Below are 24,317 nucleotides of genomic sequence, written 5' to 3'. Positions count from 1 at the left end.
ATATGGTAAATATTTTAGGCTTTGTGAGACATATGGGTTCTTCTGCTGTAGTGTGAAAGCAGCTATAGAAAGACATGAATGAGTGGCCCTGTTCCAATAAAACTTTATTTATGGACATTAAGGTTTGAATTTCATGTACTTTTCATGTGTCATGAAGTAGCATTCTTTGATTTTCTTTGAAACATTTAAAACGTGAAAAACATTCTTGGCTTGCATGCATGCTGTATGAACTCAGTGGGATGGTTTTAGCACACAGGCTGTCGTTTGCTGATCCTGGTTCTAGCCGGTCAAGTAAGGCAGCAAAAAGAAGTAAAAGGCATACAGTTTGAAAATGAAGAAGTAAAGGTGTCTGTATTTGCAGATGACATGATTAATTATGTAGAAAATCTTTAGGAACATTATGCACATAAGAGCTACAAACAAACAAGTAAGTTTAGCAGGGTTACAGGATACAAAGTCAGTATAATGATTGTTTCTGTATACTAGGAATTTAAATTAAAAAGTTTATAGGAGTTCCCGTCGTGGCGCAGTGGTTGACGAATCCGACTAGGAACTATGAGGTTGCGGGTTCGGTCCCTGCCCTTGCTCAGTGGGTTAACGATCCGGCGTTGCCGTGAGCTGTGGTGTAGGTCGCAGATGCGGCTCGGATCCCGCGTTGCTGTGGCTCTGGCGTAGGCCGGTGGCTACAGCTCCGATTCAACCCCTAGCCTGGGAACCTCCATATGCCGCAGGAGCAGCCCAAGAAATAGCAACAACAACAGCAATAACAACAACAACAACAAAAAACAACAACAAAAAAAAGACAAAAAAAAAGTTTATAGAAGTATTGGAGTTCCCGTCGTGGCTCAGTGGTTAACGAATCTGACTGGCATCCATGAGGACGCAGGTTCGATCCGTGACCTCTCTCAGTGGGTTAAGGATCCAGCATTGCCGTGAGCAGTGGTGTAGGTCACTCAAGGCTTGGATCTGGTGTTGCTGTGGCTGTGGTGTAAGCTGGCAGTCTACAGCTCCAATTCCACCCTTAGCATAGGAACTTCTATATGCCGTGGGTGGGGCCCTAAAAAAAAAAAAGTTTATACAAGTATCAAAAATATGGAATTTTTAGAGATAAATTTGACAAAAGATGTGCAAGATTGGTACAATGAAAACTGCAAAGTATTGTTGAAAGAAATTAATGAAGGTATAAATAAATGCAGAGATGCACTACGTTCTTAATGATGTGTGGTTGTGAGTTCTCAAATTGGTCTATAGTTTCAATACAATTTCAGGAGTTCCCGTCGTGGCGCAGTGGTTAACGAATCCGACTAGGAACCATGAGGTTGCGAGTTCGGTCCCTGCCCTTGCTCAGTGGGTTAACGATCCGGCGTTGCCGTGAGCTGTGGTGTAGGTTGCAGACGCGGCTCGGATCCTGCGTTGCTGTGGCTCTGGCGTAGGCGGTGGCTACAGCTCCGATTGGACCCCTAGCCTGGGAACCTCCATATGCCGCGGGAGCGGCCCAAGAAATATCAAAAAGACAAAAAAAAAAAGACATCAATACAATTTCAGCAAAACTTCTAGGCTTACTTTTTTGGGGGGGGCAGTAATTGACTCAGATTCTGTAGTTTATATGGGATCTCAGATAGCTAAAACAATTTTGAAAAATAATACAATTAGAGGGCTTTAACTGATTTTAAGACAATCATTTTACAGTAAATCAAGATGTGTGATATTGCCATAAAGTCTGACATACAGATTGATGGAACAGTATTAGGTAGAAATAGACCCACTCACATATGGTCAGTTGATTTTTGACAAAGGTACCAAGACGATCCTATGAGGGAAAAGATAGTCTTCAACAAATGGTCCTGTAACAATTGGATATCCCTACATAAAAAATTACACTTTGACTCATCCCTTGCACAGTGTATAAAAACAAACTCTCAGTGTACATTAGAACTACATGTAAAACTCAAGTATCTAAGACTGAGGAATAAAACACAGAGAAAATCTTACTGACTTTGAGTTTGGCAAGGATTTCTTGTAGTAGGACACAACGTATAAAAGAAAAAAATTTCGGATTTCATCAAAATTCAAAACTTTACTCTTTAGGAGACACTGTTATAAAAATGAAAGGTAAGTCATGCACAGATTGAAGGAAATGTTTGCAAAGCATGTATCTGACAAAAGACTTGTATACAGCTTACAGAGAACTCTTAAAACTCAATAAGAAGACAATTTAAAAATGGGCGAAGTATTTAAATAGGCATTTTACCAAATGAAAGGTCCAGATGGTGAATAAGCATGCAAAAAGATGCTCTTAACATCATGACTTATTAGGGAAATGCAAATTAAAACCAAAGTGAGATACTACCACATACCCACTGTGAAGTCTAAGATTAAAAATACTCACCAAACCAAGTGTCTGCTAGGATGTGTAGCAACTAGAACTCTCATATATTGCTGAAGGGAATGTATATGGATCAACTTTGGAAAATAATTTGGCAGTTATTAAAACAGATACCTACCATTTGACCTAGCCGTTTTATTCCTAGGTATTTAGCCAAGAGAAATGAAAGCATATGTCTATACAAAGACTTGTACATAAATATTCAAAGACATTTTATTTGTTTTTTTAAAGACATTTTATTTGTAATAGGCAAAAACTGGAACAGCACAAATGTCCATAAACAGGTGAATGGATAAATAGTCTACTGTATATCTACCCACTGGAATACTACTCAGCAATAAAAGGAGTGAACTATTAATACAGGCACACCTTATTTTGTTGTGCTTCACTTTATTAAACTGCAGATACCGCATTTTTAATATATTGAACATTTGTGGTAACCATGCATTGTGAGATGATGGTTAGTTTTTTTTTTTTTTTTTAATGGATGCACCTGCAGCATATGGAAGTTCCCAGACTAGGGGTCAGACTGCACCTGCAGCTGCTGACCTGTGCCACAGCCACAGCAACATGGGATCCAAGCCGCTTCTGCAACCTCCATAGTTCATGGCAACACCAGGTCCTTAACCCACTGAGTGAGGCCAGGGTTTGAACCTGCAACCTCGTGGATACTACTCGGGTTTGTTTCTGCTGAGCCACAACAGGAACTCCAGCAATAAACTATTTTTATTTTTATTTTATTTATTTATTTATTTATTTATTTATTTATTTATTTATTTATTTATTTATTTTGTCTTTTTGCTATTTCTTTGGGCCGCTCCCGCGGCATATGGAGGTTCCCAGGCTAGGGGTCCAGTCGGAGCTGTAGCCACCGGCCTATGCCAGAGCCACCGCAACGCGGGATCCGAGCCGCGTCTGCAACCTACACCACAGCTCACAGCAACGCCGGATCATTAACCCACTGAGCAAGGGCAGGGATCGAACCCACAACCTCATGGTTCCTAGTCTGATTCGTTAACCACTGCGCCACGACGGGAACTCCAATAAACTATTTTTAAATTAAGCTGTTTACATTGTTTTTAGACATACTGCTATTGCACACTTAATAAGTTACAGTATAATATAAACATAACTTCTATGTTATGGGAAACCAAAAAAAAATTGTTATTCTCTTTTTTGTGATGTCCACTTTAATATAGTGGTCTGGTACTGAATCCTCATTTCTCTGAGGTGTGCCTGCACACTCAGTAATATGGAGGAATCTCAACATAATTCTGCCAAGCTAAAGAAACCAAAGGAAAGAAAGAGTACATATTTTATGGTTCTATTTGTATAGAGTTCTCTAAGGTGAGATAGAAAGGAGACCATTTCTAGGGTTTGAGGATGGAGAGGAAGGGGAGATAGATCACGGAGGGGATGAGGAAATGTTGTGGCATAATCACCATGTTCACCAGCTTGATTGTGGTGATGATTCTGCAGGACTGCACATATGTGAACACTGATTATGTTCTTTAAATGCAAGCAGTTCAATTATACCTCAGTAAAGCTGTTGTAAATAGAGTGTATATACCTCCCCAAGTGGGTATCAGTGGGAATCCCATTCCCCAATTAAGCATTCATAAGTTTTGGCCTTATGCTGGCATGTGTATTTAAAGTTGCCTGGTTTCTTGAAACCATTATAGCCGTGGAAATTATTTTACTGGCATCATTTTTGTCATTGCTTCAGTAATCTCTCTATTCTTTACATCAGAAGGATGAAAGTAAATTCTCAAAAGTTTCTGTGTTCCTGAGAGCCATCATAAAATATCACCTCAGTATGGTATTAGCAGTCTGTGTGCTCCCTGTTCCCTTTGGTCATTAAATGGGAGTAAAGAGCTCGGTGAGAAAATGTACTATGGTTGTGCTGAATTCCTGCTCTTCTTTAATATTGATTAAGCGGTTTAAGGAATTTGATTTTTAAATTACCATGTAGTATGGTTGATTGTTTTTTGGTGTTCAGTCCTGTGAATTTTAGCACAGGTTAGTATAGCCATCACCACAGTTAGGTTACAGAACAGCTCCGTATCTCTAAAAAAATTCTCTCTACTGTCCCTTTGTAGTCATACCCTCTCCCTTACCCTTAACCCTTGGCAACCGCTGATTTTTTCTCTATCACTGTAGTTTTGTCTTTTTAAGATTGTCACATAATTATATGTTGTCTTACAGTTTGTAACCTTTTGAGACTAGCTTCTTCACTCAGCGTGATTCCTTGGAGATTCATCTAAGTTATTTAGTATATTAATAATTCATTCCATTTTTTTTGTGGCTAAGTAATCCTCCATTATATGGATGTACCAACTTGGTTTATCTCTTCACCTGTTGAAGGAGATTTGGGTTGTTTCCACTTTTCGGCTGTTACATATAAAGCTGTTATAAACATTTGTGTATAGATTTTTGTGTGAACACATGTTTTTTCTTCTCTAGAATAAATACCCAGGAGGGAGCATTGTTGAATAGATTATAATTATTTGTATAATTTTGTAAGGAGCTGCCAAACAGTTTTTCAGGGGATTATACTATTTTGCATTCTCACCAGCAATGTATGAGAGTTTCAGATTCTCTGCATCATTTTTTTTGTCTTTTTGCCTTTTCTAGGGCCTCTCTCATGGCATGTGGAGGTTCCCAGGATAGGGGTCTAATCGGAGCTGTAGCCGCCGGCCTATGCCACAGCAATGAGGAATCCAAGCCATGTCTGTGACCTACACCACAGCTCACAGCAGTGCCAGATCCTTAACCTACTGAGCAAGGCCAGGGATCAAACCTGTAACCTCATGGTTCTCAGTCGGATTCTTTAACCACTGTGCCATGGCAGGAACTCCTGCATCATTGTTAATACCTTATATTGTCATTATTTTTGTTTCAGCCATTCTCTTAGGTCTGTAATAGTGTCTTGTCAATTTAAATTTTGCTTAATTTAAATTTCGTGATGATGTCCAGCATATTTTTATTTGATCATTATTTGCCTTGCAAATATTCTCTGGGGTGAAATGTCTGTTCAAGTCTTTTGCACATGTTAAAAATTGGGTTTCTTACTATTGAGTGTTTTTTTTTTTTTGTCTTTTTGTCTTTTCTAGGGCCGCTCCCTGGCATATGGAGGTTCCCAGGCTAGGGGTCTAATCGGAGCTGTAGCTGCCGGCCTACACTAGAGCCACAGCAAAGCAGGATCCAAGCTGCACCTGCGACCTACACCACAGATCGAACACGCATCCTCATGGATCCTAATTGGGTTTGTTAACTGCTGAGCCACAAAGGGAACTTCCTGATTTTTTTGAATGTAACGTCCTCAAAAATGTCAATTAAATCTAACTTTTCTGTTGTGTCATTTAGGATCTCTGTTGCCTTGCTGATTTTCTTTCTAGAGGATCTGTCCATTGATGTGAGTGGGGTGTTAAAGTCTCCTACTATTTTTGTATTCCCATGAATTTCTCCTTTTAAGTCTGTTAGTATTTGTTGTATGTATTTCGGTGCTCCTATATTAGGGGCATATATATTGACGAGTGTAATGTCCTCTTCTTGAATCGATCCTTTTATCATTAAATAGTGTCTCTCTTTTTCTTTATAGACTTCATTTTATTTTTATTTATTTTGCTTTTTAGTGCCGCACCCGTGGCATATGTTGGTTCCCAGGCTAGGGGTCCAATTGGAGCTGCGGCTTCCAGCCTACACCACAGCCATAGCAAGACGGGATCCAAGCCACATCTGCGACCTACACCACATCTCACAGCAATGCCAGACCCTTAAGCCAGTGAGTGAGGCCAAGGATTGAACCCTTGACCTCATCGTTCCTAGTTAGATTCATTTCCACCGCACCATGATGGGAACTCCCGTAGACTTCATTTTAAAGTCTCTTTTGTCTGATATGAGTATTGCAGTTCCTGCTTTCTTGTCTTTCCATTTGCACGAAATACCTTTTTCCATCCTCTCACTTGCAGTTTGTGTCTTTTGCCCTAAGGCGAGTCTCTTATAGGCAGCATATTGTAGGCTCTTGTTTTTTATCCAGTCTGCCATTCTGTGACTTTTGATTGGAGTATTCAGTCCATTGACATTTGAGGTAATTACTGATAAATATGTAATTGATAAATATGTATTTATTGCCATTTTAAACCTTGTTTTTCAGTTGATTCTGTTTCTCCTTGTTCCTTTCTTTTTTTGGTTGGATGTTTTATTTTATGTGTGTATCCTCTTCTTTTTAGTTTATGTGAATGTATTGTTTGGTTTTGATTTGTGGTTGTCCTACTTTTCAAGTATGTTAATCCCTTCCTGTATCTGCTTGTTTTAGCCTGATAGTCATATAGGCTCAAACACATTCTAGAAAAAAAGAGTCTAGATTTTCTTACTTTCCTTCCCCATATTTTATGATTTTTATGTCCTTTTTTAACATCTTCACATTTATCCTTTTGCTGATTGTTGTGTTTATTGTGGCTTTTACAATAGTTTTTTTTTTTTTTTTACTTTCCAATTTGTGATTTTCTCCATCCTATTTCTTCTTCTGTTTTATTTAGAGGAGCCCTTTCAGTATTTCATTTATTTACTTATTTATTTTTTGGTCTTTTTGTCTTTTTAGGGCTGCACCTGTGGCATATGGAGGTTCCCAAGCTAGGGGTCCAATCGGAGCCACAGCTACGTGGGATCTGAGCCATGTCTGTGACCTACACCACAGCTCGTGGCAACACCGGATCCTTAACCCACTGAGTGAGGCCAGGAATCAAACCCGTATCCTCGTGGTTCCTAGTTGGATTTGTTTCCACTGTGCCATGAGCCAGTATACGCCAGTATTTCTTTTAGAATGGGTTTAGTTTTGCAGTATTCTTTTGGTTTTTGTTCGTTGGAGAAATTATTTCTTTCTTTCTTGGGCCGCTCCCGCGGCATATGGAGGTTCCCAGGCTAGGGGTTGAATCGGAGCTGGAGCCTCTGGCCTATGCCAGAGCCACAGCAACGCGGGATCCGAGCCGCGTCTGCAACCTACACCACAGCTCACAGCAACGCCGGATCGTTAACCCACTGAGCAAGGGCAGGGACCGAACCCGCAACCTCATGGTTCCCAGTCGGATTTGTTAACCACTGCGCCACGACGGGAACTCCCCGAGAAATTATTTATTTCTACTTCTATTTTAAATGATATTCTTGCTGGGTAGAGTATTCTAGGCTGTACATTTTTCCCTTTTAGAATTTTGAATATCTTGCCATTCTCTTCTGGCCTGTAGTGTTTCTGTAGAGAAATCAGCTGATAGCCTTATGGGGTTCCCTTATAATTAACTCTGTGTTTTTTTCTTGCTGCCTTTAGAATCCTGTCTTTAACTTTTGCCATTTTTATTGTAATATGCCTTGGTTTGGGTCTGTTTGCATTCAACTTGTTTGGGGCCCTCTGTGCTTCCCGTATCTTTTTACCTGTTTACTTTAGATTTGGAAGGTTTTCAGCCATAGTTTCTTCAAATATATTTTCAGTCCCCTTTTTCTTCTCCTTCTGAAATGCCTATTATGTGTAGATTGGCCTGCTTTATATTATCCCATAGATCTCTATTATTGCCTTCATGTTTTTTCATTTGGTTTTTTGTCTGCTATCCTGACTGGATGATTTCCATTATTCTATCTTCCACATCATTAATTTGTTCCTCTGCATTATCCATTTGGCTCTTCAGTGCCTTTAACTCAGCTTGCATCTCTGCAAACGAATTTTCTAATTTTTCTTGGCTCCTTCTTATGTTTTCTAGCTCCTTTCTAAAGTAATCTGCATTACTGTTCATATCCGCCCTTAATTCCTTCATATTCGCTCTTAATTCCTTCGGTATCTTGACTATCTCCTTTTTGAACTCAGTGTCTGTTAGACTGCAGAGGTCTGTTTCAGGGTTTGCTCCTTCAGGGGAATTCTCCTGTTCTTTTAACTGGAAATGGTTTCTGAGTTTCTTCATTTTGCTTATATTATTCTGTGAGTTTAGAGAAAACAAGTGCTGTAGTCTTTGAGGGCTATATATGCGAGAGTGCCCCTGGGTATTTTGTGAGGGCTTACTATTTATTTGTGGTGTGAGGGCTGATTTTGGTTTGGATGCTTGCTATTTCTTTCCTCAGTGTGCAGGCTGTTATGCCCTTGAAGGATACTGCATGTGTTTCCAGGGAGGTGGAGGCAGTGGGCAGGGCTAGTAGCCAGTGCCTGGTTGCTGGGCCCTTGACAGTGGCAAGGATGTGCAGGAAGGTGGTGGAGGCTTCTCCTGATTGCAGGGCCTTGGGAAGTGGCAGTGACCCTCAGGCAGCTATAGGCAGCACACAGAGCATTTGGCAGTGGCAGCGGTAGGGTGTGTGCATTCCCAGGGGAGTGAGAACAGCAACAGATGGTGCTCAGTTGCAGTGCCCTCCTCTGTGCTGACCTCTGAGGTGAGTGGGGCACAAGTGGTGCCTGTTCAAGACCCCTAGTGGTGGTGAGCCTCTCCCACCTCTGGAGTCTGAGATGACTGTGGTGGTTTGCCCCTGCCACCTGTAGACCATGCAAGAGGTGCCCCATCACACTTACTTGCACAGGAGGCATCGCTACCTGTAGCCTGCACAAGAGGGGCCCAGGGCTGTAGCCCATGCAGGAGGTGTCTTGCTGCCCATAGCCTCTCCTTCCAAGAATCTGCATGTGTGCAGAGAAGGATATTCCTATGGCTGTCTGCCCCTCCTCCTCTTGTCCTCCCCAAAGAGGAGGTGGTGCCTTGCTTCCCTTGGGGGCCCAGATCTCCTCCTGGGTTCCCTCAGCTTTGGTGCTCCATTCCCTAGCCCCTCAGGCTGTCTCCACACAGCCAACCCTAGTCCTCTCCCCAGAACTGACCTCCAGAGCCTGAGTCTCGGCACCTAGCCCCCTTCCAAGTGTCTGAGGCTGTGGTATTGCAGGCGGTGGTTCTTAGTTTCATATGTGATTTTCTATTGTCCCCTGAATATTTAGGGTATTATATTCTGAGGCTTTGTATTATATTGAAATTTCTTTCTTTCTTTTTCTTTTTTTTTTCTTTGCAGTTACTGTATTTAAGTATAATGTACAGATGGGGTTTGATTAGATCTTCAGCTCCCCACTGAGCTCTCCTGATGCCACTTCAGCAAAAGTGGTATGCTGATTTCCACTGCTTTGCCTCTTCACGTTCCTATTGATTGGAGTGGAAATTTATCTCTCAGATTTTATTTTAAGTGGGAAAACTGGTGTGAAATGGCACCTTTTGAATGCTTTTTTACCTTAGGAACTGAATGCTTCTGCAGAGTATTGCCACCACACCGGTCTTAATTTTGTGGGGTCCTCACTGTTGGTATTTAAAAATAAGTCATCCCTGGGAGTTCCTGCTGTGGTGCAATGGGTTAGGATTCTGACTGCAGCAGCTCAGGTTGCTGCAGAGGTGTGGGTTCAGTCTCTGGCCTGGCCTGTGTTAAAGGATCCAACCAACATAGCTGCAGTGGAGATTCAGTCCCTGGCCCCATATGCCATATACAACTTCCATATGCCATGGATGTAGCTATAAACAAACAAAAAACAAATAAACAAACAAAAAAACCCCAAGCCATCCCTGATGAATACATTTTCTATGAATGAGTCACTGTCAGAGTGCTTGTCTTTCTTCCAGCCATTATGAGACAGGAAAACTAATCTGTTTTATCACTCATAATCCTTAAGGTAAAAGCAAGTCACTTAGTTAGGACAAGCACAGCTATTGCTTTAATTATTACTGTTGTGGAAAGTTTTACATATTTAAAGCGAAAGAATAATAATGAAACCACTTATACTCTTCAACTAGATCCAACAATTGTAAAAATTTGATTATAGCTGTTCTTGGTAATAAGACTAGCGACCTTCATAAAAACATTTACATTGCTAACTGTATGTCCTAAGTTGCCTGAAATTTAAAAAACAAAAGTGGATGACATTTATGGAATGCTTGGCATGAGTCATTTACTTTTCTCAAGTATTTAGCCACTTTAGTTTTTACAGTAGCCTTGTAAGTGAGGAGCCTAAGGTGCAGCGAAATGAGATGATTTGTCCTGAATCCCCATGGCTTGTGAGAAGTGGAGCCGAAGCCCAAACCCAGCCTGTGGGCCTATGGGATGTGCACTCTTTACCGATGTGCTGTGTCTCCCAGTCTTTCCCCCAGTAGTCTCTTCTAGCCCTCTGAGCCAGCAACCTCGTAGTAGTTTGTTTTTTTTTCTCCCGACCATTCCTTTTCCCTCATCCTCTCCTTCTAGTTAATTACCAGTGTTGCCATTTTTACTGTTTTAAGAAGTTCTCAGTTTTCTCTTACAGGCCTTAAAATGTTGTGCTAGTTCAGTATCTCATCTCCTACTGGCTTGTCAGTAAGAGGCTTATTAAAAGATAACCATGTGTTAGAAGATAAAGCTTCTTAGAAGATAAACCTTTTAACTTATTTTATAATCGCCAATTTTCTTTGCTTTGCTGTAGTAAAGGACATACTTTTGAGGACTTGCTTAGGGTTTAGTCAGGAAACAGAGGCCACACTATGTATTCCAATTATAAAAGGTTTTGATAAAGAAATTTAAAGCTTTCACATACGTTGGAAGTGGGAGAATATGTAGGATTCAGAGTATTTTTATGTAAGAAATCCTGCATATTTAATAGTTTATGGAAGTTTAACAAGTATTTCTTGGAGTTTCCGTCATGGCTTAGTGATTAATGAACCCGACTAGTATCCATAAGAATGCGGGTTCGATCCCTGGCCTTGCTCAGTGGGTTAAGGATCCAGCGTTGCCGTGAGCTGTGGTATAGGTTGCAGATGTAGCTCAGATCCTGCATTGCAGTGGCTGTGGTGTAGGTTGGCAGCTGCAGCTCCCATTTGAACCCTAGCCTGGGAACTTCCAGATGCCATAGGTGCAGCCCTAAAAAAAAAAAAAAAAGACAAAAAGCAAAAAAATATTTCTTGAACACAGGTATTAGGGAGGAAGGAAACTTGTATGATAAATTTTCTTTATGGAGTTCCCGTCATGGCGCAGTGGTTAACAGATCCAACGAGAAACCATGGGGTTGCGGGTTCAATCCCTGGCCTTGCTCAGTGGGTTAAGGATCCGGCGTTGCTGTGAGCTGTGGTGTAGGTTGCAGACATGGCTTGGATACCACGTTGCTGTGGCTGTGGCATAGGCTGGCAGCAACAGCTCCGATTAGACTCTTAGCCTGGGAACCTCCATATGCCGCAGGAGCGACTCCAGAAAAGGCAAAAGGACAAAAAAAAATTTTTTTCTATGTGTTTAATGTATGATTATTGGTGAAACCAGGACATTATAAGCAATTACATTTTAACATATTTGTTTGTAAAGTGAGAGGGTATTAGAAGTGCTTATAGTGTGTGCATCAACTCTGATTGATATTGAAACTGCTTGGTAGTTATTATGAAAGTGTGTTTTATTTTTTTTGGCTGCAGCATGCACTGACTTGATGTGGAATCTCAGTTCCTAGACCAGGGTTTGAACCTGAGCTGCAGCTGTGAAAGTGCCAAATCCTAACCACTAGACCACCAGGAAACTCCCTATAAAAGTGTTTTTATCCTGCAAGAACTAATATGCTTTCTTTGAGCTCTTTTCTTCTCTCTAAAACCTGAAGGGTTCTAGATTAGTCTTTGCTGTAGGGTTGGTATTTTGATACATTTGAGAATTTATTCATTCTTATTTTCTTTAACAGCTTTCTGTTCAAAATCAGGAACTTGAGACAAATGAGGATGGAATCCCAAAAGTGGATCAGTTTCATTTGGTATGTGACCTTTTTGTCATACCGGTTAGAAACCTGTGATATAGGTGTGTAGCCGTAATAGAAACTTAAATACTTGACTGAAGATGTCTTCTAATTTTTGTAAAAATACTAAGTGGCATTCACACTAAAGAAGTATTGAAAAATTTAAATGCCCTGCTTATCCCATTGCCAGAAAGTTACTGCTAGAGAGTTCTGCTGAATTGTATTTTTGTCATCCAAATTATATAACCTCTGTGATTATTAAGGAAAAATCTTTACTATATCTTCAGAGATCATGTATTAAAATGAGTGTTTCACTTTTTGTAGGTAGCTAGCTATATCTTCTTTGTCATACATCTGTGCCATTCATATTGCTTTAATGTGTGTATGTGTGTGTGTATAGCCACAATATCTTAAGTATCTGTTCTATATCAGGAATTGAACTAGGTGTTGCTTTCTAGGATTGCAGCATTGAAGAAATTAATAATTTAGAAATGTGAACAAGTAAGCAATCAAGATCCATATATAGAATATTAAAAAGTAATTTGGAGGAAGCTAAATAATTTTTTTTTTGTCTTTTGTCTTTTTAGGGCCACACTTGTGGCATATGGAGGTTTCCAGGCTAGGGGTCTAATCAGAGCTGTAGCCGCCAGCCTACGCCGGAGCCACAGCAACGCAGGATCCGAGCTGTGTCTTTGACCTACACCACAGCTCACAGCAACGCCAGATCCTTAACCCACTGAGTGAGACCAGGGATCGAACCCGAAACCTTATGGTTCCTAGTCGGATTCGTTAATCGCTGAGCCACGACGGGAACTCTGGGAGCTAAATAATTTTTATTTTGGCAGAAAAAGGGAGAAGGAAGGGGTTGTTTAAAAATACCACCAAGTAGTTAATTGAGGTGAATCTTCAAGATTGAATTGGGATTTTTTTAGAGATAGAATGAGATGATGGGCATTTCAGGTAAAGACCTGAATTGACATGACAATATTAAAATCTTTTGAATGGAATAGTCCCCACTGTGTCTGGATATTAGGGGTTAAATATGGCAGTAAGCAAGTTTATAAAAGTATAATGATCAGGCTTTAAAAGTTCTCTTGCCATTTTTTTAAAAGAAAATATTTATTTTGTGTTTTTCACCTGCTTTTATGGCTTTATTTATTTATTTATGTATTTTGTCTTGTTGTTGTTGTTGTTGTTGTTGTTGTTGCTATTTCTTGGGCCGCTCCCGCAGCATATGGAGGTTCCCAGGCTACGGGTTGAATCGGAGCTGGAGCCACCGGCCTACGCCAGAGCCACAGCAACGCGGGATCCGAGCCTCATCTGCAACCTACACCACAGCTCATGGCAACGCTGGATCGTTAACCCACTGAGCAAGGGCAAGGACGGAACCTGCAACCTCATGGTTCCTAGTCGGACTCGTTAACCACTGCGCCACAACGGGAACTCTGGCTTTATTTTTTTAAGAGCAGTTTTAGGCTCACAGCAAAATTGAGAAGATGGTAGAGGTTTCCATGTACCTTCTTCCCCCACATATGCTGTTTACTCATTATCCACAACCCCCGTCAGAGTGGTATATTTGTTGCAGTTGATGAACCTGGAGTGAATATCAGAATTACCTAAAGCCCATAGTTTATGTTAGGGTTCACTCTTGGTCTTGTACATTCTTAGGGGTTTGGACACATGTACCTACTATTATGATATCATACAGAGTATTTTCATGGTCCCAAAACCCTCCATGCCCTACCTATTCATCTCTACTTTCTCCAAACCACTGGAGACTAGTCTTTTTCTTGTCTCCACAGTTTTGGCAGTGCCACACAGTTGGAATCGCACAGTATTTAACATTTCGTATTGGCTTTTTTTTATTTAATATGCACATAAGATTCCTCCATGTCTTTTAATGACATGATAGCTCCTTTTCTTTTTTCCCATTCCCCTTCCCTTTCTGCTCCCTTCTCTTTTCTTTTCTTTGGCTGTGGCATGCAGTGGCTTGATGTGGGATCTCAGTTCCCAGACCAGGGACTGAAGCAGGGTGCAGCAGTGAAAGCACCAAATCCTAAGCACTAGACCACCAGGGAACTCCCAATAGCTCTTTTTTTTTTTTTTTTTTTTAAACCCTTGAATCCAGTGTCTGGATGTACCACAGTTTATCCTTTCACTTACTGAAGGACAGCTTGGTTGTTTCCAGGTTTTGGCAGTCATGAGTAAAGCTTCAGTAAACATCCATGTGCGGGTTTTTACATGGACGTACATTTTTATTTCCTTGGGTCAGTACCAAGGAGTGCAGTTGCTGTATTGTATGGTGGTAGTATATTTAGTTTTTTAAGAAACTGCCAAACTGTCTTCTAAAGTAGCCTTCCCATTTTTGATTGCCACTAGCAGTGAATGAGAGTGCCCGTTGCTCTACAGCCTTACTAGCATTTGGTCAGTATTTTGGTTTTGGCCATTCTTTTTTTTTTTTTTTTTTCCTTTCATTTTTGGCTGCCGTTTAGCAGCCGTATGGAGCTCCTGGACTAGGGATCAGATCCGAGCTACAGTCGTAACCTAAGCTGAAACTGTAGCAATGCTGGATCCCTAACCCATCGTGCTGGGCTGGGGATGGAACCTTTGTCCCAGTGCTCCTAAGATGCCACAGATCCCGTTGCTCCAGAGCAGGAGCTCCTGGCTTTGGCCATTCTTACAGATGTGTGGTAGTATCTTGTTTGAATATACTTTTCCCTGGTGACAGGGGATGTGGAGGATCTTTTCATATGCTTATTTGCCATCTCTATATGCTCTTTGGTGAAATATTTGGCAAGAGGGTCTTTGGCCCAGTTTTTAATCATGTTGTTTTCTTGTTGTTGAATTTCAAGAGTTCTTTGTATACTTTGCTTAGCAGCCTTTTATCAATATGTCTTGCAGATAATTTCTCACAATCTTTGCTTGTCTTATTTTCTTGAATTTGTCTTTTGCAGAACAGAAAATTTTAATTTTAATGAAGTCTGGCTTGTTCTTTCTTTTCATAGATTGTGCTTTTGGTGTTTTATCTGGAAAGTCATTGCCAAACCCAGGTTCATCTATATTTTCTCTTAGATTTTCTAGCCTTACAGTTTTACATTTGATATTTAGGTCTGTGATATGTTTTGAGTTAATTTTTGTGACGGATATAAGATCTGTGCCTAGATGCACATTTTTTTTTTTTTGCATGTTCATGTCCACTTGTTCCAGCACCATTTGTTGAAAAGACTGTCTTCTCCATTGCATTGCTCATTACCCTTTGTCAATGACTAGTTGTCTATTTTTATGTGGGTCTGTTTTGTTCCATTGATCTGTTCGTTTACTCTTTTCCTAATACCACGTAGTCTTGATTGCTGTAGCTTTATAGTGAATTTTGACGTTGGATAGTATCAGTCCTTTAACTTTGTTCTTTTCCTTTAATACTGTATTGGCTGTTTTAGATCTTTTGCCTCTCAATGTAAACTTTTGTATCAGTTTGTTGATATCCACAAAATAACTTGCTGGGATTTTTTTCCCCTTCTTTTAGGGCTATAGGTGCATCATATGGAGGTTCCCAGGCTAGGGGTCGAATTGAGCTGTTGCTGCTGGCCTGCACCATAGCCACAGCAACTTAGGATCCCAGCTGCTTTCTACCACCTATACCACAGCTCGCAGCAATGCTGGATCCTTAACCCACTGAGCGGTACCCGGGGTCAAACCTGAATCCTCATGAATACTATTTGAGTTTGTTATTGCTGAGCTGCAATGGGAACACCACCACTTATTATTCTCATAAGAAATCTTTACAGTTAATTTATCTAGCTCCAAGGTGGGGGGGAAGCTGATTTTATGTTATTGGAGTCATGGAAAGTTTATAAATTAACTTAAATGCTGACACACGTAAAAATGGTGATGAGATTCTTTCTGTCAAAGAACATGATGTGATTTTTTACTTGTCCTAAATCTCTTTTTTGTAGCTTTCAAGATCATGTGGTAGTTTTTTCGCATTTAGATTTTTTAATTTTTAGTAAAGTTTATACTTACTAAAGGTACTATCTTTAAATGTGTTTAAAAACATATTCCGTAGAGTGCAGCATGGGTACTGGCATTCGTTCAGTTAGCAGATGTTTACTGAATGTCTCTTTTATCCCTGACAATGTGCTCATTGTTGAGATGAAGTGAGAAATTTATGATTTCTGATCTTACGCATCTCAGAATCTGGTAAGATCACTAGCAATGAATAGGTGGTTTTTAGTCATTGTGAAATGTGCTCTGATTGGAGTCATCACAGGGAGCAAAAAAAGGCACACACCCAGGGACTTAGGAAGGTGAGCTCGTGGAAGGCACACACCCAGGGACTTAGGGAGGTGAGCTTGTGGAAAAGCAGCAGTACAGTGTTACTGACACGTGATAATACAAACAACGTTCTTTGAAATTGTGGTACGTAATAGGTTCTGGCCCCCATAAAGGTGATGATGATGAATGGTAGTGGTAGTGTTGGTAGAAGTGTTTCAAAAGGAGATCATTTCGTAAGTGAAACCACAAGCAGTTGACCAAATAAAGGAGGCTACCCTTCCAGACAGAGCAGCTTCAGTGTAAAATTTTCATAGTCTCAAATTTTGACTAGTGCCCTAAAAAAGAATGAAAAGAAGTTTTAAAAAAGTAATTTTTTAAAAAATTTTACTTGTTTTGTGGTATATTTCAGTTGCGATACCTTTTTTCTTCTACTTTTTTTTTTGTCTTTTTGCCATTTTCTTGGGCCACTCCTGCAGCCTATGGAGGTTCCCAGGTTAGGGGTCTAATTGGAGCTGTAGCCACCAGCCTAGGCCAGAGCCACAGCAATGCGGGATCCAAGCCATGTCTGCGACCTACACCACAGCTCACAGCAACGCCAGATCCTTAACCCACTGAGCAAGGCCAGGGATTGAACCCGAAACCTCATGGTTCCTAGTTGGATTCGTTAACCACTGAGCCATGGCGGGAACTCCTCTCCTTTTTTTTTTTTTTTTTTTTACTATAATTTGATTCCATAGTTTTAATACTAGGTTAATCCATTTCCAATAAAAACTAGTTGAATTTGGTGAAAATTTCTAAACTCCAGTAGGAAAAAATTGATTTTAGCTCTGTGTCATTAAATGTGTTTTTGACCGTGATACTCCTTATTACAATTGTAATTTATTTCTTTTGATTTTATTTTTGTTTTTAACATAATCTTTTTTTTTCTTGCAGGATGATAATGTCAAATCCCTCCTTTGTAGCTTGATATATTGTAGAAGTTCAGTTACTGCTGAGCAGGTTTTGAATGCTGAATGTTTCTTGCTACCAAAGGGGAAATCAGCTCTGAACACAGAAAAAGATACTGAATACACCCAAAAGAAAGAGGAAGAATTAAAGGTGGAGAACTTGGATAAAAATAAGTAAAAGATGAGAAATGGTGAAACCAACCTTGATTGATAGATTAGTATTCTTTTGTTGTTGCAGATATTCCTTTTAAAAACTTGTTTAGTTTGGTTAAATAAACAGAAAAGAGTCTGGAAGTGTTCTGGAGCTAGTTGGGTTATGTCTTTGGTATTCCAGTTGTGAAAAATAAAAGATATTTGGCTATGCAAAAAATTGTATACATTGAAATTTCATTTAACTGTAGTTGTTAAGGAAGGATTTTCTGTCTATAGTTACTTCTTGAAATTGCATAATGATACTTGTAAGAGAAAAGATTCTTAGATTGAAAAAAATCCTATACAGATTTGCAGTGTGTAGGCCAGCTCATGATGAAGGGTGACACCTTTGTTTAACAGGTGATAGTTGGCATCTGCTTTGTACCCAGTTCTGGGACTATAAAGATAAATTAAGCATGGTTCTTACAAAGCATATAAATCTGTTGAGAAAGTTGGAAATCTAACCAGATCTTCATAATATTAAATACATAATGATAGCTCTGGACAGAGCTTTTATGTGATGACACAGGAGGAGTACTCATCGTATGAAGGGGGTGTCGGGAAGAGCTTTCTGGAGGAGGTGAATACCCTAGTTAACTCTTAAAGAGTGAGATAGTACAGACGAAGGAGGGTCAAGTTCTCTTAATTGGCCGAAAAAGCATGACGAGAGCACCAAAGGGAGAAGCATTTGCTTGTGTTTGATAGTATAAATACGAGGCAGGGAATAGTCATATAGGTAGAAGAGGGCTTTATATGAAGTAATAAAGTGCCCATACCTTATAATTTTATAGGAGATCTGGAGTCATTGAAGTATTTTGAACAGCTTTAGATCTCTCAAAATCCATCTTATACCTATTACCAGGATAAGTGGTAGGGAGACTGGTCAGAAGAATATTGTAATAAATTAGGTAAGCAATGATGAAAATAAGGGCTAGGGAAGGAGAAATAGTGATAAAGATATGGGTCGAATTAATGAAATAGGCAGACGTGTTAGATCTGGTGATTGAAGCATATGTAGACTAAAATGGTATGTTAGAATCTCCAGATGCCTATTCAAAATTTAGTCCTCTGGAGTTCCCATTATGGCTTAGCGGTAACGAACCCGACTAGTATCCATGAGGACTTGGGTTTGATCCCTGGCCTTGCTCAGTCGGTTAAGGATCTGGTGTTGCTGTGAGCCGTGATGTAGGTTGCACACATGGCTTGGGTCTAGCTTTGCTGCGGCTGTGGTATAGGCTGTTGGCTGCAGCTCTGATTTGAGCCCAGCCTGGAAACTTCCATATGCTGCACCTGCAGCCCGAAAGAGAAAAAAAATTTTTTAGTTTTCCTTAGTAGTAGATAACCGTTATATTTAAGGTGGCAGTACACTTGGCTAAAAGACTACACTTACTATTTTCTCTATTAGTTGAAGCCTTTTGACTGAATTTTTGTGAATAAGGCTCTTTAAAAGGAGCTGATTTGGCTTGGAGACATGGCTTTTCACCCTTAACTCCTTCCCTATTGCCTAGAAGCTAACGTAGTGGTTAGAATTTCAGCAGTCTCCTTGGATCATGAGGTGACTTTGATGCTGAAACTCATGAACTAGGATAATGGAGCAGTGAGTTAGAAGAAGCTGACCCTAACAATTCCAGAGCCTTTTTCCTAGTCTCAAGATACCAAATTATTTGAGAGAATAAACCCTTACATCAAAATGTAGTCCCTATATAAGCAGGCTCAGCACCACCTAGAGGTTTATTAGAAATGCAGATTCTTACTTCCACTCCAGACTTACTACATGAGAATCTCGGGGGGTGGAACCTGGCAATCTGTGTTTTAGCAAACACTTTAAGTTGTTACACTTGGTACAGAAACAAAATGTGTGTCATGACAAAGGAGAGGAAGGGAAAAGGTCAATAATAAGATTGATGAATAGTTGTTTGACTCATTTTGGAGGTGCAGTAGGATTCTGCTAATTTGGAAGTGGAAAAAGGTATTCCAAACAAAGGAAATTTAAGAAAGCTCAAAGGGCAAAAATTTGGCTGGGGCATAGGCAATTCATGGCATAGCTGAGAAAAACTTTAGCAAAGTATTTTGGGGACAGATCATAGAGGGTCATGAATTGCTCTAAAAGAAATGGGTCTCTATTATAAATTTATGAGCAGCTGAATCACATAGTCATGTTCATTTTAGAATAAAAATCGGGAGTTCCCGTTGTGGCGCAGCGGTTAACGAATCCGACTAGGAACCATGAGGTTGTGGGTTCGATCCCTGCCCTTGCTCAGTGGGTTAACGATCCGGCATTGCCGTGAGCTGTGGTGTAGGTTGCAGACGCGGCTCGGATCCTGCGTTGCTGTGGCTCTGGCGTAGGCCGGCAGCTACAGCTCCGATTCGACCCCTAGCCTGGGAACCTCCATATGCCGCGGGAGCGGCCCAAGAAATAGCAAAAAGGCCCCCCCCCCCCCCAAAAAAAGAATAAAAATCGCTAACCTTAGAGGGTGATTTGGGAAATAATGGAAGTAAGGAAAAAGTCAAGGATGGCTTATTTCTACTAAAGTAATGGATGCAAAGGAAACATTGTGTTTTAGATCAAAATGTTGAAGAGAAGAAAGTTAAAGGTATAAACTTTCTCAAAAGAAATTTATGGGGAGCCTTTGGTTCATTTTATAGTATCAGTGATAAAGTCATTTCAGTGTATGTTTAAATGTCAATATTTGTTAAATTCATTTTTAGCATTTCTATTTTAACTTAGCAAATGACATGCTTCATCAATCATTTTTTAGTTGTTAGTATAACCATATTTTCTGCCATTAAAACTACATGTGGAAGCAGTACTGGAATAGTGGAGTCATAAGGACCTCTGAAAATCGCCTCCATAAAAGCAACAGGAAAAAAGCAATAAATTTTCAAAATCAGCTTTTTCAGAACTCTGGTCATTAACCAAGGGCCTGCAACAATTTGAAGAGCAATTGTTCAAGAAAAACAACTGAATCCTGGTAAGAATTGTAAGCTTTGTAGTATTTTACCTTGCCTATTGTCCTTTCCTGTTATAAGCTCTGCAAACCAACACCCTCGCAATTATTTTGAAAAACAGTGGTCTAACAGCCAGTGGAATTTGCAAAATGTTTCAAGCACCTCAGAAAGCCCTATTGCCAGAGAATTGTCACTATTTGGCCTGTCTGGAAGCTCCCTGGAAAAGCCTCGTTGGAATTGTCTTTAAGTAATCTAACTCGGAGCTTGCTCAGTGGAAGCTTTTTGTCCCCGTGGGGCACTTGTTGAAAAAAGTCATGATAGTTGTTTAACAACACACCTGCCTGAGGTGGCAATACCTGTTGGAGAATACAGTTTAATAGGAAAATCTGGGAGTGTTGTTCATAGGGTGCATTGGTAAACTCAAACAAATTTCTGTAAGGTCATGCACATACTCAGGGCTGTGGGTATGCCCAGGAAAGACATGCAAGGCCTTAATCTTTCATCTTTGGCTGATCTTGAGGTTCTGGAAACAGGTTCTGCCTTGTGAAGGGTAAGGCAGGGTTGTAAACTGCCAATGTTGTGGCAGCCTTGCAGCAGAGGTTGGGAGACTTGTTGGTTCCAGGCATTTAAGGAAACATTTGTCCAATTATTAGCTGACCATTAAACTAAGCTGCACATGAAAAGAATATAAACGTCACAGAATTGGAACAGGAAAGTCCATCAATAACAACTACAGGAACAAAATTCTGGGTTGAGGGAGGGAAATCTGGTTTTCAGAGTTGAAAATTGTGATGTTTAAAAATGTCCAGCTTTGAACCACAACAAAAAAGTGAGACACTTAACAAGTGTGGTTTATTTGCTAAAAAAAAAAAACCAAAACAGTCAATAAAAACTGCCCCAGGGGAAGCCTAGATGTTGGGCTTTAGTATGCAAAGACTTTGTCATCTATTAAAATGTTCAAAGAACTAAAGGACACCATTTATGAAGAATTATAGAACAATATGAGAATAATGTTTCAGCAAATAGAGAATGCCAATAAATATGTAGAAATTATTATTTTTTCTTTTTTAGGGCCACTCCCATGACATATAGAGTTTTCCAGGCTCTATTCAGGGGCTGAATCAGAACTGCAGCTGCAGGCCTACGCCACAGATGCATCTGGATGCAGATGCATCTGTGACCTACACCACAGCTCATGGCAATGCCAGATCCTTAACCCACTGAGTGAGGCCAGGGATCAAACGTGCATCCTCATGGATACTAGCCAGGTTCATTACCACTGAGCCAGATGGGAACATTTTTTTTTTTTAGAAATTATAAGAAAGAAGCAAATAAAAATTAAGTAGCTGAAAAGTACAATAACTGGAATAAAAAATTCATGAGAGGGACTCAACAGCATATGTGGATTGGAAAAAGAAAAGCTCAGTGAACCTAAAGGTAGGTCAATTTAGGTCATCCAGACTGAGGAACAGAAAGAAAGAATGAAGAAAACTGAAGAGACTAAGAAGCTTGTGGGACATCTTCAAATGTATGAACAGCACAATGAGAATTGTAGAAGGAGAGGAGAAAAATGGGCAGTAAGAATATTGTATAAGTAATGGCTGAAATTTTTCCAAAGTTGATGAAACATGAATCTGCATAATCAAGAAGCTCAGCATATTCCAAGTAGGATAAACTCAAAGAGACCCACAACTAGACACATCATAATCCAACTATTGAAAGCTAAAGCCAAGGACGGAATCTTGAAAATAGCAAGAGAGAAATGACTTAACTGATTACAAGGCATCGTCAGTAAAAGCAACATCTGATTTTTATCAGAAATAATGGGGGCTAGAATTCAGCTGGATGACACATTTAAAGTAATGAATGGAAAAAAAAAAAAAAGCCTTGTCAGCTAAGAATTGTATACCTAGCAAGAATGAAGGAGATATTAAGACTTTGACTTATGATGTTAAGCCATTAGTAGATAAACAGAGACAGAGAATTTGTTACTAGAACATCTGCCCTACAAAAAAAAAAAAGGGGCCTTTCAGACTGAAATGAAATTACACTAGACAGTAACTTCAATCCTCACAAAAAATAGAGAGTACTGGTAAAGAAAACTACATTGGTAAATATAAAAGTATCAATGTGTTTTTGTGTGTAACTCTTCTGATTTAAAAGAAAACTACACAAAGCACTAATTACGAAACTATATTAATGGGCTTATAATGTGGAAAGATGTCATTTTTCTGACAACAGGCCAAAGGAGAGGGGAGCAAATGGAGGCATATTGGGGCAAAATTTTTGTTTGTTATTGAAATTGTGTTAAGCCAAATTAGATTATTTTAAGTTAAGATTTTAAAATTGTAAATACCAGCCCAACCATTAAAAAATTAGAAATACTTAGATGGGACAACACTAGAAAAGTCTAACACTAAAGAAGGCAGTAATGGAGATATGCAGAAAGAAGATGTAAGACATACAGAAAAACAGCAAAATTCATGATGAAAATCATACTGTAGTAGTTAGATTAAATATAAATGTTTTAACTTTCTGGCCAAAAAATATAAATTGGAAAAATACGTTTATTTATTTATTTTCCTTTTTTAGGGCTGCACCTGTGACATACAGAAATTCCCAGGCTGTGGGTCGAATTGCAGCTGCAGTGGCTGGCCTCTGCCACAGCCACAGCAATGCAGAATCCAAGCTGCATTTTCAGCCTACACCACAGCTCATGGTAACGTTGGATCCTTAACCCTTGAGCGAGGCCAGGTATTGAACCTGCATCCTCATGAATGCTAGTTGGGTTCGTTACTGCTGAGCCACAATGGGAACTCCTGGAAAAATACATTAAAAATATCAATTATATACTGATTATAAGAGATGTCATTTACTGTCATTATCACAGAATAGTGTTGACAACTTCAGGTCAGCATGAAGTAGTTAGCGCCTTTCCATTCACACTGACCAAACTGACATCCAGATTGGGGACAGTTGCTGGGAATTCTGTTACCTGGAATATGGAATTTTCTTAGCAGTAAAAGGGATCAGTTGGAAAATGCTAAAATGGAGCATATGAATCCATCTTGATACCTTCTTTTGTTACATAAGAGCTGGGAATCATACGCTTGAAGCACTCTACCCAACCTCGAACCAACTGTGATAGATGGGTTCATATAGGGAAGTATCAGTCACTCTTTTACCCGGAGGTGCTTAGGATCTGAAAGGAGGACACTGCAGAGAACTATGTCTGAGGTTACTACTCTGTGGGGTCAGAGATTACCTTGGATCAGAGCGCATCCAAAGCTGGCAGAACAGATTTTGGCTTTCTGAAGCTTTGGAGGAAGCATCTCTCTTAATGGAGTGGCACTTGATAGAATATGACAGGAAGACGAAATTAGAGTTCTCTGTATATTCAGCCCTTAGGATCTCCACCACTGTAGCATAGCCTTACAACTCTGTTTTTACCATTCATTTCATAGAGCACTCATGGTGCCCTGCCAACAGTGAACCTGTGACATGCAGTATCATATGCTTGGTGTAGATGCCCTTCTTATGCTGCCTGTCAGTGCGTCCATTACTGCTTTCTTCTGGTTTGAATGGGCCTTGAGTGGGGACATAATTGAATCCCACAACAACTTTGTATTTTAGAATATATTTGCCCATGACAATTGTTGTCCTCGTTGTTTCTGCTGACAAAACCTACCGCGAGCAGCTCTCTCTATTAGGCATCACTACCGCATGCTTTGAGTGTGATCCTTGACTTGGGAAGTACATAGTCTGCTACCTGCTATGCAGAGGAGATAGTGTCCCCAAGGATGTGAATGTATAAATGGCACTCTCTGTTCAGTGTTTA

The 24,317-nt window shown here is 40.0% G+C and overlaps 1 protein-coding gene and 1 pseudogene across 1 annotated transcript in view; both read left to right on the top strand.

Moving 5' to 3' along the window:
* STK31 (serine/threonine kinase 31) overlaps positions 1-17,708 on the top strand; it is a 38,398-nt gene extending 20,690 nt beyond the window's left edge. Inside the window, exons 14-15 of the mRNA XM_047763342.1 lie at positions 12,069-12,137; positions 17,325-17,708. Of these exons, the coding sequence (XP_047619298.1) occupies positions 12,069-12,137; positions 17,325-17,516 (261 nt within the window). The 3' untranslated portion in view covers positions 17,517-17,708. The remainder of the gene's footprint in view (positions 1-12,068; positions 12,138-17,324) is intronic.
* A 342-nt stretch (positions 17,709-18,050) lies between these two features.
* On the top strand, positions 18,051-24,005 carry LOC125117330 (tubulin alpha chain-like 3; annotated as a pseudogene).
* Positions 24,006-24,317: the final 312 nt, after the last annotated feature.

The sequence above is a fragment of the Phacochoerus africanus genome, chromosome 16 (genome assembly GCF_016906955.1).
Source record: "Phacochoerus africanus isolate WHEZ1 chromosome 16, ROS_Pafr_v1, whole genome shotgun sequence".
NCBI classification, from domain to species: Eukaryota; Metazoa; Chordata; class Mammalia; order Artiodactyla; family Suidae; genus Phacochoerus; species Phacochoerus africanus.
This window is presented reverse-complemented; position numbering and strand designations above follow the sequence as displayed.